The sequence below is a fragment of the Scophthalmus maximus genome, chromosome 4 (assembly GCF_022379125.1).
Source record: "Scophthalmus maximus strain ysfricsl-2021 chromosome 4, ASM2237912v1, whole genome shotgun sequence".
In the NCBI taxonomy this organism is placed as follows: Eukaryota; Metazoa; Chordata; class Actinopteri; order Pleuronectiformes; family Scophthalmidae; genus Scophthalmus; species Scophthalmus maximus.
The window spans coordinates 10,430,091-10,447,630 of NC_061518.1; the positions used below are offsets into that span (position 1 = coordinate 10,430,091).

General features: G+C 39.7%; 1 protein-coding gene across 4 annotated transcripts; it reads left to right on the top strand.

The window, feature by feature from the left end:
* The first annotated feature begins 3,850 nt into the window (after positions 1–3,850).
* On the top strand, positions 3,851–17,092 carry slc39a13 (solute carrier family 39 member 13). 4 transcript variants are annotated; one of them, XR_004790376.2, is made up of 11 exons: positions 3,852–4,091; positions 5,810–6,175; positions 9,057–9,164; positions 9,542–9,684; positions 11,545–11,664; positions 12,927–13,016; positions 14,902–14,952; positions 15,111–15,243; positions 15,350–15,449; positions 16,102–16,253; positions 16,538–17,092. XR_004790376.2 is itself a non-coding variant. In XM_035627410.2 (10 exons), exons 2-10 carry the CDS (start codon positions 5,848–5,850, stop codon positions 16,175–16,177), a joined length of 1,149 nt encoding a protein of 382 aa, XP_035483303.1. In that variant the 5' UTR covers positions 3,851–4,091; positions 5,766–5,847; the 3' UTR covers positions 16,178–17,092. The 4 variants fall into 4 exon arrangements, 3 of the variants coding, with proteins under 3 accessions (XP_035483303.1, XP_035483302.1, XP_035483304.1); XM_035627410.2 differs by having other exon boundaries at positions 3,851–4,091; positions 5,766–6,175; positions 16,102–17,092; XM_035627409.2 differs by having other exon boundaries at positions 16,102–17,092.
* Positions 17,093–17,540: the final 448 nt, after the last annotated feature.

The following is a 17,540-nucleotide window of genomic DNA, read 5'->3' on the forward strand; positions in this document are numbered from 1 at the left end:
GTGTCCACGAGTGAGTAGCTGAGCCACTGGAAGCAAATTGCCAGAGGTGGTTTAAAAATGCAGGCTTTCTATATATCTCTGTATTAGCAGGGGAACTAAAAACTTCCTTAATTCTACCCATTTAGGTTTGTACCATAAGGCTTCTTCTTCTTCTTCTTCTTCTTCTTCTTCTTCTTCTTCTCCTTCTTCTTCTTCTTCTTTATTAAAACGAGAAGGTGACAAACTCTTCCTACAAATCAAATTTTTAAGGCAGTGAATCCAGAGCAAACTCCTGCGGTGGTCACATCTGTACATCTTGAGTCTAAAGTCTATATGGTCGCTCTTATACCCATCTGCTGAGCTTGTTTTTAAATCTCAAATTCACATTAATCACCAAATAACCAATGACAATATGAAAGTGACCTTACCGTGTCAACACTGCATGTCCGCACAGAATTTATTTTTCTTTAATTATCTTTTTCTTTCATTTTCTCACTTTCAATAAAGCCTAGACTAATTTGTTTACATGTACATTTCAGAAAGCAGAATTGTAGAATATAAAAAAACATAATTCATATTCTTAAATAAGAATTCCAGCAATGAACTAGAAAGGTGATTTAAAGAGGCAACAGACAAGGCCACCAGCAGTTCCAGGTGTTCGTTTGGTTTGGTTAGCGTCGTAAAGATGCTGCAGCAGCAGTTCCTCAGAGCCGACTCCCGAGGAAATAACACCACTTAGGGAGATAACGGAGGAGAAGATAGAAGTTTGTATACTGGAGCTCCAACTTTATTTTCTGGCTCCTAGAATTGACTAGCGCTGGCATTATGGCCAACAAAATGCTGGCAGCCTGGCTACTGTCCAAAATAACAGAAAACCGCCATAAAATTACAATTTGAACTAATAACCTTGAGTTAAACGTCCGCTACTATTCATAAGTTATAAAATGCAATTTTGCATTTGCGTCTTCCCCAACTCCGACAAACAGTACAGCAAGCATCTACAGAGTTGTAGAAATACGTGTATCAAGTTATCATTCGAGTTTATCATTATCATTATTTTCTTTCTTTAACCCTCCTGTTATGTTTGTTTCTCAGGAACAGCAATGATGTTCCTGGGTCAATTTGACCCTGGGGCAAGTTTAATTATCAAAAAAGTGTCAGAAACCAAAAAATCACCAGTAAACATTGTTTATATCTCATTATTAACTCCATTATTAACCATTTCAATCAGTATTTAGGGCAATGGTGATTTTTACCTCTCAAAGATCACGGTTCAATGAGGATAATTCCCTCGTTTTTCATAATTAAAACTTTTTAAATGTACATACATTGGAAATACCTAGATATAAAATACAATAGTTTTACATGACATTGATTTTTAAAAAAATTTAATTTACATTTGAATTTTTTTCTTTTTATGGAGTGATGTTGATAAATTAACACGAGACACCTCTTCTGTTCAGGGTCAAAATGACCCGCTGACTTAAAACACATTCAGTTTCACATATCACAGTGGCTGGACGGTCCACCGAGAGGGACTGTGTTTCCTGGCTGATAGGTTTCAGTGGCCGTCATGTGTTTCACAATGACATGGAGCGGTCGCTCGACGTGCATGCGAGGGGACATCCAGCCCTCTCACTTCTTATTCCTGATTCCTCATTTTCTCTGGACTCCACAAGACTCAACTATCAGACTGGGCTGTGAGTATTATTAGCCAGAGGTGAATCACAAAGCACACAGACATGGGCACACACACACGAATCACAGTGGAAAGGAACCGTACGGGTGCAACTTTGCAATAGTTTGTGTAATCTTGTGTATGATAATATTTTCATTTTACTGTTTCTGAATATCTTCATTGCCAAACTACACAAACATTTATCCATATACAGCCATATAAGGATAGGCCTCTATCCCACCAAACAACTAAGTTCCTCTTTTTTATGTATTGCTCAAGTCAGACAAGGATGAGTCAGTGCAGATATTAATAATGTTGTTATTTTATTTTTGTTATCTCTACACATCTCACTCTGCTTAAAATGCCTGTCCGAGTTGTATATTTTTAAGAATCGGAGAACTTAAAAACTGGTCAGACGTCTTAAATGCTAAAAACAACACCCCCGTTGAACGCATGGTCAGTTTTAACTCCAGCACTACATGCGTTTTTGACAGGAGCTCATCATCACGCTTCAACATTTAAGCCGTTTTGTGTTACTCTTTGTAATGTCAGTAATCATGCCTGAAAATGTTGACCAATATTATTCATCCTGCAATTCCTTCAAATTCTTTCTAAACAGCTCAAGCTTCCATTCAAACTGGAATGAAAAGAAAGAGGGTAATAAAGGTGGATATGACGGCCTGATTAAACCTGTTAGAGATGACTGAGTTATCAACAGAGTGTGTTCAGCTACACGTAGTTTAAAAAGAAGATGACACTAAGTGCTTTGCTGAAATGATACTTAGTTTATTTCCTGGCTGTTGTCAGGGCAAATTTCATATTGTATTTTATGTAGTAACATACACCACCTGGTGGTCAGGCAGTTTATCAAGAGACTTTACTGTAGTCATGCGAGGTGGGGATTAGGGTGCTGACCACCATGGACCCAACTGTGGAAGTGATCCTTACAAAATGGACACTAAAGTGCCAACAGACTGTATGTTTGAAAATAGATAAAATACTGTGAGCTATTCATGAATGTATTCGAAAGACGGTTTAAGAGAAGAAGTATTAAACTCATTTCCTTAATTAAAACTACAATTACATGAATTGTAAAATAGGCAGGAAAAGTCTTGCTTTTAAAAGTTAAAAGCACACCATCCATTCAGAAACATTTACTGTATGTGTACTGTATGCAGCATTTCACTGCTGTAGCTGGTTGAGGTGGCGCTATATACAGTCAGGGGCAGATTACATGAGTGGATCCCAACTTGGTCCCCCCTGAGGGTCACAGTCTAAATTTGAGGGGGCTTGCAGGGATTAGTGGAGCAGAAAGGACGTAAAAAAACTAAGTTTTGCTCCTCAAATCACTATTAATATTCGGACGTTTCCAAAGATCTTTTCTTTTCAGTGACATATTAGTTCATTTCACCTCCCTAAGCCTCAATCAATCAGCTAAATGATTGATTGAATGATTCAATCCTTAACAAGTCAATAGATTATATAAACTCGTTTTCATTTTTGAATGCAAAATTTTTGATCTACATAATAGAACTAATGCTGTCCTATCAAACGCAAAACATTTCCTCAAAAAGCAGTGTAGTAGAAATATGAATTAGCTGTGGAGGTGTATCTGAGATGTGGATGTGTGTCAGAAAGCAGAGGGGGCATCTACAGCACCTCTTGTTTTAGTGTCTGTTGTTGTAGTTGCAGTCCTTTGCTACAAATCTAACTAATGTCTGTCAACTCCAGATATCTCCTTATCACTCCTTATCAACAAATCCCATTTTTCTCCATCGCAACTGCTCCAGGGTTTCTGTTCATATCAGAAAGAAACAGCAACACTGGTGTGGCTTACGGGGTAAAAACCTTTAATACATCTAACCTTGTGTTCACTTTCAAGTTTTTAGTTGTTTTTTTTCCCCAAGAAGAGATTCTGGAGCAAATAATTGTAATAATCTGTCTCTAAAACATTTGTGGCCTAAAAGAAAATGTGCACTAATATCAAAGGGCTGTCTGTTGCAGCGGATCATTTGAAATACCTTGGGGGTATATTATTTATTTCCCCTTGTTTCTCCCAATAAGTTATTATGAGATATGCGTCACTGGTCACCTTGTTTTTCTGTTTCTACTTCTCACATGGAGCCTGCTCCTCTGTCCTTGGGGCAGAGAAAAGTAAGGAAACTTGCCGAAGTCTGAGCCTGGGAGGGGGCGGGGTCTGCGGGGGGGCGTGGTCTCGACGCTCCTCGCCTGGTTCAATGTGTTTTTCCTCCACGACGGTGATACGTGGCCGTTTTGGGGGAAAGTGGCGGTGGGAGCAGCAGCTAACAGCGGACGGCCCCTGCCCCCTCAGCAGCTGCGGGTCTGGAGCAGCTCAGCGGCGCAGAGCCTCGCCTCCATCGAACCGGCCTGGATGGCAGGGACACACCGGTGCGAAGACTGTCGACGTCACAAGGTACTCGAACACGAAAAAGCGACACATTCGCGTTGTGAGTTGACGCTTGGTTGTTTGTTCTTCTTCCGTAAATTAGTTTGCGCCAACTTACTCGAAGTGACGCTAGTTGTTGCGTCGTCCTCGTCCGTGGTGAATGTGCACTGATTGCGTGTGTGTCGCAGCTAATCTGCTCCGGCTAACGTTAGCCTGCTAACTTCAGCCTGCAGACACGGGACGGAGCCACTTCAGCGCGTCGTTGTCAGAATAACGTATTTTCCGTCACGCAACTGTTAATTTAACCTCGTTGTTTGTTCGTGTTTAACACCACAGCGTGTTGTTGTTGTTGTTGTTGTTTTCTGTCTGTATAATATCGCAACGCAACTGCTGAGAGTTAACTGGTGCTTCAGGGCTTGTTTTTTAAGATGCCTTCAGGCACCGAAAAAGAACCTGTGGAAACATTAGTGCAGAAGTCAGGATCATACGACTGTCAGTTACAGGCAAGTTTAAAAAAAACCAGACCTTTAACGGAGCACGACCAGCCGCCAACAGAAGCAGACACTTGGTACGTAGTTGCACGAGTAGCTACTTTATACAGATACTCCACATTGCAAATGGCAAATACTGCATTTTCTACTCCACGTGTCTGGCTGCATGTAGCAACTTTACAGATACACGTTATACAGTTAGAACACGTGTGTGTGTGTGTGTGTGTGTGTGTGTGTGCGCGCGCGCCTGAGCTTTGCTTTTTCATCCCATCTCCCATAAATCATGTCTCCTCAGATTGATCCTGTTCTGAGAGACCCTTTAGGGGCCAGACCACAGGGTTGTAAAGCAAATTACCTAAACATTGTACAAAGTAGTGAAAACTATCTCCATTGGGTGAAATTCCCACGTGGTATTGATCTAATTATGTTGTATATTATAGTTTATTGGTAAGGAGTTTTTTGGAGTTTTTCTTGTAATGGGAGTATTTCTGCTTTGCTTTGTACTTATACCGACTTAAAGGATCTGTATACTTCTCCCACTACTACCTGACACAAATCTTTTATTCACGGCTCAAGCATGTCCGTTTTGCTGGTCAGAGTACCAACAGTTTGAATCTGCTCTGAGTTGAGTATGAGTTGCTACCTAGGTTTTGATTCAAGGTAGCCCCCCCCCCCCCCCCCATAATGTCTACTAGAACTGGGATGATAAATAATCCAAACAGAGTTTCATTATCATCATCGTTTTTAGCCCAATCTAACCCTGTGTTTATGTCAATAATAAATAAATAAAATATTAGTAATTACTCATTGAACTTGACATTCGTTTGCACAGTTTTGTTAATCTATTTAGTGATGAAGTGGGTTTTCAAGGAGAACAAAAGCAAAATGTTTCTTGATTTCAGCTTCCCAGTTAGGAGGACATTAACACTTTTATCCAAAGTCACTGGTGGACAACACTAAAGCCTCAGTACAATCTTCTGTCACAGTCTTATAAAAACACGACACAATATTTTTTTGGTTTAATAGTGTCACTCAGACAGAAGAAGCAATTTGAAACCACCTGGGACATGAGGAAATTGTGACTGGAATTTTGCACCGTTTTCTTACATATTATTCACTAAATAACAGACCTGATTAATAATTAAAAATAATCATTATTTGCAGTACTAATCTATTGTTTATTTTAAATGTTCAAACGTTGTTAAAACAGGTGCAGGAGAGGCCTATCTGCCTGAAAGTGTACTTCTCTTACAGCATTACTGGTTGCTAGTGCTCTTCGGACCGTGGGACGGATGAAAGGTGGAAGCTTCCTGAGGCCCAGCTGGGCTGTAGCTGCTCTGTTTATCCCAGTTACTCTGCTGATGCTGACCTCCAGTGGGGCATCAAGTAGACATAAGATGTCACAAACCGCTATGGCTCATGCAACAGCCACGGCTGCAGGACCAGGGCAGGGCCTGACAGATATCCTCCCAGGCCTCCAGGCAGTAGCAGACTTCTTAGGGAGCGAACAGGCTCATGTTTGGTTCCTCTCCCTGGTGGGCTCTGTTGCTGTAGGCCTCAGCGGGATATTCCCCCTGCTTGTCATTCCCATCGAGGCTGGAGCAGCTCTCAAAACAGAAGGTAAGAGATGGCAACATGTATCCTGTGTGTATATATATATCTGACTCAGAATTACTTGGTAGCACTTAATGCTATACCATAGATGTGGGCAATCTGATGATTTTATGTCACAATCGAACTGGAAGACAAAGATTGGTGACCTACTTTGCAACTTAATAGTAGATTTCGTGACATTGACATCTGTTGTATCCACACTATGTTCACAAGCCAGATTCCATCACATATCTCTGAGTTCTCAGCATGGCGGATGAGGAGCTGGTACAGAAAAGTACATTCAGATATTTCTCAAAGCAAACAACTGTAGACATAGTCGGGCAGCAGTCAGCACTTGTAAGGATAATACGACAAATGCATTCAACCACCTTACAAGGAAGCACCGAAGGAACATACATCATCTGTATCTAACAAAGTCCCAAAACATAAACATCAGTGACAGAAGCATTAGAGCCGTCGAAACAAAACTTGAATATCGCTTGCCAATAGCCAATAACGTAGTTGAAAACCTGTTGGAAAAGTTGCTAAATGATTGAATAAAGTAATTGTTCACGCTGTCATTGTTTCATATCATAATTGTTTATTTGTTGTTGCTCCTCTCATACTCTCTCGCATATAGAGTATTTTAATTCAGCTGAATTTCCAACTTAGCTTTTTTCTGGCATCAAACAGTGGAACAAGTATGAAGCAGAGACTGAGACGTGTCCCATTAAGAGAACATATTAACCAGCTGTCACTTCCAAACCATTTACAAGCTGCTAAAACTTCCTGCACTGTTAGAAATCCAGATTTTCTAACCACAACATTGTCTGACAAAGTCATTCTCCTAAAGAAAACAAGCTCTTCTGTGAGTTCAGTTATAGGCACTTTTGAAATTATCACTCACAGAGAAAGTAAGAAGATCATTCACATCTGTGTTTGCTGTAGTGCAGAGGAGGCATAGAGAGGCAGAGGGAGAGCTCGACCTCACACTCATGAGGGAAGGAGTAGCTAAGTGGCTAAGGTTTGTACAAAAAGCTGCTAGATTTGTGCTTTTTCTGGGGGAAACTAAAAAGTCCATAAACTCTGCAAAGTTGTCAAACGCCCTCCTGATGTCATTATCAAAACTGTTTACAGCAAGTAAACGGGGGGAAACTTGGCTGACCAGTGGTGAAACTCACTCAGACAGTCACAGACATTCCTGTTTATAGGGGAGGCCCAGCTGCCGCGGTCCAGCCAAAAATACAAGGAATGCAGCAAACGGTGGGAAGAAGTGACGCGGGCTGTCACAGTCTATAAAACTAAGGATATGGTGCCTTTCAGAGATTAGGACAACATGGGATTCAAGACGTTGGTGCTAGTTTAGATGAAAGGTCTTTATTGAAATATCATGTTTTAAATGGTGCAAAGTCCATTGGCATGTTTCGAGTCTTTATATTCTCTGCAGTATGTTTAAAATTTAGGAAGAATTCAGATTGTGGATTGTGATTGTCTTAAAAGATCATGACATGATTTATTTGGTAAGATTGCCCACTATTACAAAACCATTCCAGTATTTTCTTGCGCCATAATTATAATACTATATAGACAGTTCTGCTATATGCAGTATTTTTCTCAAGATATTTGAGACATATTCAAGACATTTGTGTGTGAGGAAAGATACCCTTTTAAAATAATTTTTGAAGACCAAGTCTTTGTAATATTTGAACAGATTTTAATTTAAGATTTAATAAATGGGTAGAGGGTATTTTTTTAACATTAACACAAATGGCACAATGCAAATGTTAGGCTGCTATCAAGTGACTAAAGCCCACAGTGTTGACAGCTGAAGAGTTCAACTTTCTGCAGTAAAAGAAGGAAATATTTCTGCCTCATCAATTTAAAACAATCACAGTTCATACTTTGTGCACTACAGGAACTACAGACAGGCCATTCATCTGCTCTGGCATCCACATTTCTCACACTTCCCACATCTGTATGAAAATGCTCCGGCTCTTTAGTGAGTCTGTAGTAAACCTCAGCTCTTTAGACATCCCCCTTATATTACAAAACAATCCCAGTTGGGCTAAACTATGGGACTGCCGGGTCTTTGTCAGCCAGTCCTAGAGCAAGCTGCCCCGTCTTCATGGGTTACTATGATAGATGGTGCGCAACTTTAAATGGACGCTTGAAGTTAGCTAGAAAACAGAACCTCTTCAGTGTAATGTTTTCTCTGTATGAACATGCCGTCAAGTATAAATGAGACTTACGACTTTGAAAGCAGACTGCCCAGTAGTGATGTAAATTTACAGAGAACGTAACTTTCAAAACATTTTATCAACTTTACTTTAAAGCACTTTACAGACATGAATGAGTTCGAATTTCAGGTGAACACGGCAGGAGATTGTCCGACGCTAAAAGTTGTGGACAGACGGACATTGTCATTCATAGTGTAATGTGTTCATTGATCTTCTCACTCACCCCCTGAGCTTCCAACAACCAGGGCTGAGTTACTGTAGGTCAGCCGTAGGCCTATGGCCTCTCGAGTGGCCCCACCCAAGAACGTGGCATTTTAGATTTATTTTAGGCCTTAGGTTTCCAAGTGCAGTCCTAACTGGAGGCTAGTCATTACCAAGGGAAGTCGTCAAGGATGTAAGTGTGTGGAATACATGAGTAATCTCCATGTGTATTAGTATCCCAAGCTAGAGACGCTTTTGTGCATTTGTGTGTATCCTTTTTTATGTATCAAGAAATAATGAATAATCCTTTAAAAAAAAAGGAACAAACTGTAGAGCTGTAAATACTTATTTGTGGCTGTGATCTGAAGCCAAAACCAAAGGTTACATTAAATGAATGAACAGGTATTTATCAATCAGAGTAAACAGCTACTGTTGTGTTGATTCTTTATTCTTCCTTTGTGTTTTTTCAGCTGGATGCCAGAAGCTGAGGCAGCTATTAAGCTTTGCTATTGGTGGTCTCCTTGGTGATGTATTTCTTCACCTCCTTCCGGAGGCGTGGGCGCTCTCTGGCTCTTCAGGTCGGTCTCCTTTCCACCGATACAAGTATTTTCTTATTTCTTTGACCCATCCTCCTTCTCACAAAAAACAGATGTTTGCTTTGCTAATATAACTACTAACATTGCCTCGCCTTCCGGCAATTGACCTCACTTTAGGACAGTGTTTGTTTTGATATCAATGATCCGGTACATTTCTCCCCCAAAATACTCACACTTTTTGCAAAGGGATTGTGTTTTTCATATCATATTTTTCTGATAACAACCATGTTCCACTTGGTTCTAGTTATTAGAGACACTGCTGTTTGTAGCACATACTCAGTACTAGTATAATTCTGTTCCTCACTTGTCCCTTATTGTATTTCTCAGTCTTTTGTACGATCTTATCTGCTGCCCCACAGGTGGTAAACGAAACCACTACATGACCCAGGGCTTGTGGGTTATCGTTGGCCTGTTGGCGTTCCTACTCCTGGAGAAGATGTTTCCTGACCAAGACAGCCTGGAGGATCCCACTTCGAACTCTGACCTGAATTTTAACTGTCCTGTAAGTGATTCAACTGTAACAACATGTTTTATGGAAATATGCTCACGGCTTTCCATTGGAGTATTACTGCTCACAGACATGTCAGTACAAGACTTCAAATATTTCCTTTAATTACTTTACATAGCCGTACCTCCTCTGTGCTTGCTCTGCATATTTCTGTCAGCGGAGTTAGTGTTTTGGTGACTGTAGCATCGGACGAGCGATTTTTTGCATTCGGCATATCCACAAGAATTTAAAGGAATAGTTCGCCATATTGGTAAATACACCTATTGGTTTTCTTGTAAATTCAAAGATTGAAGCTGACTCATCACTTTCAGACAAAGTCAGGCTAGCTCCCAAGGTTAATGCTAAGCTAAACTAAGCTAACGGCCTGCTGGCTCTCTACATACATACCATAAGCTGCTTTCAGACATGAACTGAAATCCATATATTTCCATGTAATCTTCTGGAGTGGCTGTATGAGAGGAAATGTTGTTTTGGACATTTTTCCAAAACTTTTCCTTCCACCCCCTAGTAAAATTTCCGGAAAATGTTCTAGCGAGCCCATGTGAGAGTACAGCAGGGAAAATATCCGTCAAATTTGCAGCAGGCAAGTGGAAACAAAAAAATCCCCAGACACCACAGAATGTTCAGGAATTGTTCATGTTATGAACATTTCTGACATTCTCCTGCTGCGTTTGTCATATGTGAATGGCCTGTCCTAAAACAGCTTCATAGATATGAGTGGTTTCAACCTTCTCATCCAGCACTCAGTCACATGAGTGCTGGAACTCACATTTTCCAAGAAGTATCAAACTTTGTCTTTTAACATGCCCTCACTATGAGTAATGTGAATGTGTTTCTCCAGTGAGCTATTGTGTGCTGTGTTGAAACAGCTTCTCATGTTTTCTTTTTTAATTATTCAAGTTATTTAAATTTTTCAATTATTTTGCTGTGGTCTTTCATTATTATTTAATTAGTGTGTTAACTAGCATCGATATGAGATGCTTGTCAAACACACTGCTGCTTTGTAGACTGTGGATGCCTGATTGTTGCAGTGTATTTTGTGAACTCGGCTCCTCCACTAGTGTCTTATTTATAGAGCCAGGTGAAGCAGCTGCTTTAGCCATTTCAGTGTCCACAGGGAAGCACTCGGTGCTGTGTGACAGTGGGTCAGTGTTTTCTCTTTCTCTTTAATTTTGGTCAGTGTTTTGGATGGTTGCATCAATTATGTGGAAAGTTACAATGCTTATTATAAAGTATGCATTTTAAAATACTCATTCAACAAAACTAACAAGGTGTTTTGCTTTAACAAATTAGACCCAATCTGTTCTACGGCAGGATGTGGATTGATAGCCCTGAAAAAAAAACATCACACCTAATTACTTCCTCATGCTTCAATCATAGACATGGATTAAACATTTCCTTGCCGCTGCCAGAAGACAGCAGGCTATTTTCCTCACTTAATTCGCCTATCATCTTAAATGGCAACATAAGTAGTTTCTAAATGAGGGAGCGGGGAAGTTGTCTGTTCTCGGAAAAAAGGAGGCTCTTATATATTTAAATATAAACATGTTGACCGGTGTTATAATTTAAGGCTCCTCTGTTTTGAAATGTGTGAAAAATAAAGCAGAAATGCTCCATGTGTGGATTGTTTTCAAAAATAATCTGGACTTTTTTCAAAAGCTTTTCTTATTTTTGCGGATGAACCAAGTGACCCAGTGGGAGCAACAATAAAATGCCTGTTTAGCGTTTGGTGATTACTGGTTGTCAGGCACATTTAGCTATTAAAACTATATTTTAATAGTAATATGAAAAAGAGTGTGCACACGGAGACAGAATGTTCATTTTCGCCTTGCTTTTCTTCCCTTTTCTCCACAGGCTCCGTCTAATTCGGTTTTCAGTGAAAAGGCAGTGGTATCACTCAAAAATGGGCACCATGCTGAGTCATGGAAATCCTCCAAGCAACAGAGTGTGCAGGGAAGATCAGAGAAAATAAAGGTAATGCTGAAAACCCAAACATTTCCCACTTAACAGAAAAAGACAAAACAATTTAGAAAACACAAAAAAATGTAGAGAGAGACACCACTGGAGATAGACTGTTGATATGAGTGGCGTCTGTAAGAGATGCAGTTTTCCCTTCGTCAGTCCTCCAAATGGAGTCATGCTGTTAATAAGAAATAATAATACAATTGTATTTCTGTAGCAGATATCTAAATAACTTACAACGTGCTTTACGAAATATATAGGAATGAAACGGCATGGAAGAAAAGGCATCCGTTCTCATACTGCCCATTCCTGCAGCTCCTCTTTTCACCCTCTGTCCGAAATGCCTGGCCCTGTCTGTTGTGATTGGTCAACCGCTTTTAAATGTGTAGGAAATGTCACGCCCCTTCACTAGAAAAGTGGAGATTCTCCGATTGCAGTCAGGGTTACCACAAAAGTGCCCCTTTGTGACATAACAGTGGGAGAGAAATCTGAACCAGTCATTCAGAGCCAGGCTGTAGGGTTTAGCCATCCCACAAAAAAATCCGACAGGTTGGTCACAATGTGTGGGTCGGCAGGCTCCACAGATACCCACATTTATGTGCACAAACACTATAAAAGTGAGTTTTGCACAATATGTCACCTTTAACACAACCAACTGGCTTTAAATAATGTACCCAGGTCTCAACACCACGGTGCTTTTATGACTGAAGGTCTTTAAGTTGGATTTGTTTAAAATTCTGTGGGTTGCTTGTAACGTCACAGATGATTAGGTCATGTCATTCTACATGTTAACAAAACATAAAACCTGTCCGCTGACAAACAACTGCAGTGAGAAAAATGCATATGAGAAAAAAACAAAACCCTGCAATGAACATCTATATATCCATTTTCTACCCCTGCTTATCCTGCTTAGGTTTGCAAGGGTCTGCTGACCGTCCCACGAGAGGAGAGGTTGCATGACATAATTCATATCACAGGAACAACAAGAACCAGTGCTCTGGAAATTCATGACCAGCAGCAAGTTGGTTTTTTTTTTGAATTTTTTGTGTCTTTCTTACACTGGACTCAGATTCCAGGTTTGCTCAGAGGAACAGATCATTTACATCCTTATTTTTTAATGAGGTCAGACGACAAAGAGGAATGTAACTAGCCTGCATCACAAGACTTACTTTGTATTGTACATCCAGTTTATTGAAGTACAACTCTTCAAATTCAAGGGAAGGGTAATGTAGGTTCCAGTGGCTTTATGTTTTTTTTTATGTATGTTTTCACAGACAAGTGGATATCTGAACCTACTGGCCAACTGCATTGACAACTTCACTCATGGACTGGCAGTAGCAGGGAGTTTCCTGGTTAGTAAAAAGGTGAGAAGCCGTAATAACACTGAAAATCCAATCTCTTTTGAAGCATGTATATTTCTCACTAAGATGTGGTTTACACACACACACACACACAAACACACACACACACACACACACAAACACTCTTTCACTTGTGGTTACATGCAGTGTAATATACGTGCACTATATAAACTTTGAAGTTGCTTTAAAAGTGCTCACATTTCCAATCACACTGGTTCAGCAAATTGCTCTTGAGAATGTGATTACATTCACACCTCAGCATGCATATTGATTCATAAACTATAATTGCGGTTTGCAGCACAAATCAGCCCACAATCATGATTATGCAAAGACAAATGGTTAAATATAGACTCTAGGTTTTCTCTTGTCAACATCAGGATAATGCAAATTTTGCACTTCAAATCCAACTTATTTATAATGATGAAAAAATGTAATTTTTAAGTCATGCTCATTCGTTAACTGCCAAATCCTGCCCCCAAGGAAGAGGATTGCTAACAAAAAGGCAGTGCAAGACTGAAAAACAAACTGTCTATTGAATATGAATGTGTGAATGCAAATGTGGTTGTTTACACTACAAAAGGCTGCATATAAAGTACAGTGGGAGAGCTGCACAATGGCCAGAGAGGAGCGCTGCAATAATTAATGAATGCAAAGGACAAAAATATATCTGGGGCATTTGGACATGCAACTCCCCCCGTTATGAGAACAGTGTTTGGCACAGTGCGTACGGGCTCAGTGGCAGAGCAGTAGACCTGTTCTGTCAGCATCCCCACAGTCTTAATAGAGTATCACTCACTCAGCAGGCATTAGTTAACAAGCGACAACAAACTTTTTCAGTGTGCAGTCCATTCTTGTTGTATGGTGTCGCAGGGCTTGTTCAGAAAAAAAGGATGCACTGTAAACTGCAGTGACATGAGTTTGTATTGCTTCAGCCATTTTCGCAGTATGTATTTGTAGCTGTGGGATGAGAGCGAGTCCAGCTGGAGAGACATAAGGGAAGCAGCATGAACTCTGGATCAGTGTGCCAGAGAGGAAGTTTACTAGATGTCTCAAACATACACACATTTCACCAGTGTGGTCTGTTTACGCTCATGCATAGTTATCACAATGTGGAAAAGGAAAAAATTACCTGTTTTTTTGTTGATAAAATACTGATAAAATCACTGAATTTCTTAAAAAAAAATCCTCGATTATTGACTTGATTCTTGGACAAAGGCTAATTTTATTATTTCCTTAGATCACATTTTTACACTTGTTTTAACTTATCAAATGCTTTTATCTGTACACATTATCTCATAAACATTTTTAACAGAATTTTTACTTTGAGGAAAAAGTTAAGAAAATTATTTGTAAAGACGTCGTCAAGCTACATATGACAGTTACCTTGAGGGACAATTACCATTTAAGTTTATTCATATATTTTTTATTTTAAGTTAATTCAATTAAAAGAAACTGCATTTGAAGAAAGGTTTGATTTTTTTAAAGGGATGTTTGCTGCAGGGGTTGTTAACATTTAAAAAAATTTTTTTTGCTGTGACTGGGCTTTGAGTTGGTTTGACAAAGGCTGCCGATATCCATCAGCCTTGCACCTACATATGATACGCTCCCATCTCAATTATGATTAACAAAATTGATAGTACTCATTATGCTACTCATATGACTATTTCATCTTTTTAAGACTAAGCTGTCACACATTTAGAACACTTTCACCTGCTCTTAAACTTTTCTGTCTTTACACAATATGAATTGTAAACTGAACACACAGAGCAAAGATCAACTTAGGTGTTGTAGGCTGTACCTGAACGCCTAATAATAATAATAATAATTTCCCTTTGATACTACAGAGGTCATGTCTTTACCAAATGTGTTAATGAGACTTTTCTTGCAGGTTGGCTTTCTCACCACCTTTGCCATCCTACTCCATGAAATCCCCCATGAGGTGAGATTACAGAAGTCTTGGTCTATTTGTACAACTTTGAATTTCATTTTTATAAACTTGGAAGTTCAAGGTTTCATGTTTGTAGGTTGAATCAGACCAGTTAAGTGCCAGTTAACACACTGGATGTTTAGCCGCTCTTGAATTGTCTCCGTCTGCAGGTGGGAGACTTTGCCATTCTGCTGAGGGCCGGGTTTGACCGGTGGAGTGCTGCTCGTATGCAGCTGTCCACAGCGCTGTTTGGGGTCTTGGGGGCTTGCTTTGCTCTGTGCACTCAGTCACCAAAGGGCACAGGTATGATGGGACCAATATATAAACAATCAAATGCATTATTGTTGATAGAAGAAGAACCAATTTGCAGTGGCCAGAATCAGTCCTAAGTGCTTTGTACCATTTCTAGAAAATGCCACAGTCTGGATTTTGCCTTTCACTTCTGGAGGATTTCTCTACATAGCCCTGGTAAATGTTGTGCCTGACCTGCTGCAGGAGTCCAGTTTAAGGTAAGTTAGATGGTTTCAAATACTGAAGGTGTTTACCCTTGGGTTTGGGCTGTTTTTTAAATTTATTTTTTGTCACATTTATACTAACTGTGGGTTGATTTTCACCCTGATAAAGTCCTGGACCTTTGTGGAAGCAGCACAGCCGTGGCTAGAGAGATCTCAAACATCTATTTTGTACAATATAACACGGTTATAATGCCATAAATCGTTAAAAAAGAAAAGATGATTTTTTTTTGCATCTATTTTACAGAAAAGGGTAAAATGGATAGTGAATTTGATTCCCATATTTTAGAGATGGGGAGGGGTTTAAATGTCACAACTTAAACTTTAGATTAGTTTATTTTTCCACGCAGTAATTTAACATCACACATGATGTGTCAAGGACTGTGGGAAAATGAAACACTGGACAATACTTTCTGTTTTTACAGTTTCAAATTATGTCTTGTAGATTTATTTTTTCTTAACATCCCCTGTTGATTTATTTTTTTGTTGTCTGTTATTTTGTCGGGACTGTTTTCTGAGTTAGAGTCTTGCAGTCTTCACTGCTTTTGTTGCATTGCTTTGTTGTTTTGCAGCGTTTAATCACTGGAAAGTGACTGAAAAAGGCTGTTTATTTTACTCTGTAACCTTTTTTTCTTTGTCTTCTTTTCAGGAACACAATACTGCAGATCCTGCTCATTATCTGCGGCGTGGCGGTCATGGCTCTGCTCTCTGCAATTATTGACTGAACATGGAGGCCTTACCAAACACTAAAACTCACCACCGGAGAGAAAATCCAGTTCTCCACCGACCCCCACGTATCTGGTACCTCTCACTCTTAGAAAAGTTTTTGATCATGACACCACTCCTCTTTGATATCATCGTCATCATCATCATCATGTTACACTAAAACAAATTGTCTGACAAAAGAACAGCACTTTATGGATGGATGACTGAAAGGACAACCTCGATCTGCCCACAGGACATTTGTTTGAACACTTCAAAATGTTCCACACTTAAAAATCAAAGGAATTAAGAGGGTTTCTTTTGATATGTCACCAAATTGTTTTATATTGTTGACAATCTTGTTGCTTTGCACATTTACACAGGTATACCGGACGTACCTGCTCAACAGAACAGGTGTTACTGGACCGCCGCCTCCAAAATTAATGGAACCCTAGGTTGTTTAAACAGTGTTTAAACAGATTCTTACTGTTCTCGAGTTTCTGATGTAGCTGCTGCGTATTTATTAAAAAAGAGACAAACAACCAAAAAAAACAAGTTTTACGAGAGGTTTGCCACAATCACCATAACGCCACAACCTTGTCTAATGAAGAAATAAGTGCCAAGGAGTCAAAATGGGCTGTTGCATTAGTGTCTGCCCCCCACGGTGTTTCTCATTCACACACAGTACAGTCTGTACCTGTTGGTGCTCTTACAAAGCTCTGCTTAAATTACGACTGTGACAAAGTCGCAGATTGCTTCCGTTTGTATTCAGTTTGCTTTCAAGTTTGTTACCAAGAGCTCTGAGTCATTGGACAGATAACAACTCTTCATCTTGCAGGATCATTGAATGTCATTATATTTTATTATATTATTTGCTGACTCGCCTCTTGGTGAAAGTTTCCTCCCCTTGAAGAAATAAAGTTTAAATTTCTATATAATCTGTGTTTAAGAAAGTCTGTTATTTTTACTCAAAAAAGGCAGTTAGCATGTAGAGTTGAATGTATTTAGGGTTGGGTATAATATCAACCCATTGGGATCAAGATACTCAAGTATTGATCTACTTTAGTGGTAACCTACAGTGACGTCGCCCATTGGGTTTGCGAACTGCCGTTTTTGAAGCCTTGAGTTTAGTATAGTAGACGAGAGCTTGTCCGATGCTCGCCCGCCTACACCTGCATCAGTTCACTGATTGGACAGTACTAGCTGTCAATCATGCTGCATCTACACTCCAATGCATGCTGTGTTTATCCTCTATTTTACTCTAAATTGCTTTGTTCATTCCGGAGAATTAAGGCTTGAGGCACTTCGCATCGGCTGGGCATTTTCCAGGCCCGCTGACTACGTCCATTTTTATATACACTCTCCGTCATTGATTGGTAAATCAGT

Bases quoted from the DNA above. Each gene is read 5' to 3' on its own strand.
- slc39a13 (XM_035627410.2), top strand. From the start codon at position 5,848: ATGAAAGGTGGAAGCTTCCTGAGGCCCAGCTGGGCTGTAGCTGCTCTG. The intron at 6,176-9,056 runs GTAAGAGATGGC...GTGTTTTTTCAG, and splicing joins AGCAGCTCTCAAAACAGAAG to CTGGATGCCAGAAGCTGAGG. The intron at 11,665-12,926 runs GTAATGCTGAAA...ATGTTTTCACAG, and splicing joins GAAGATCAGAGAAAATAAAG to ACAAGTGGATATCTGAACCT.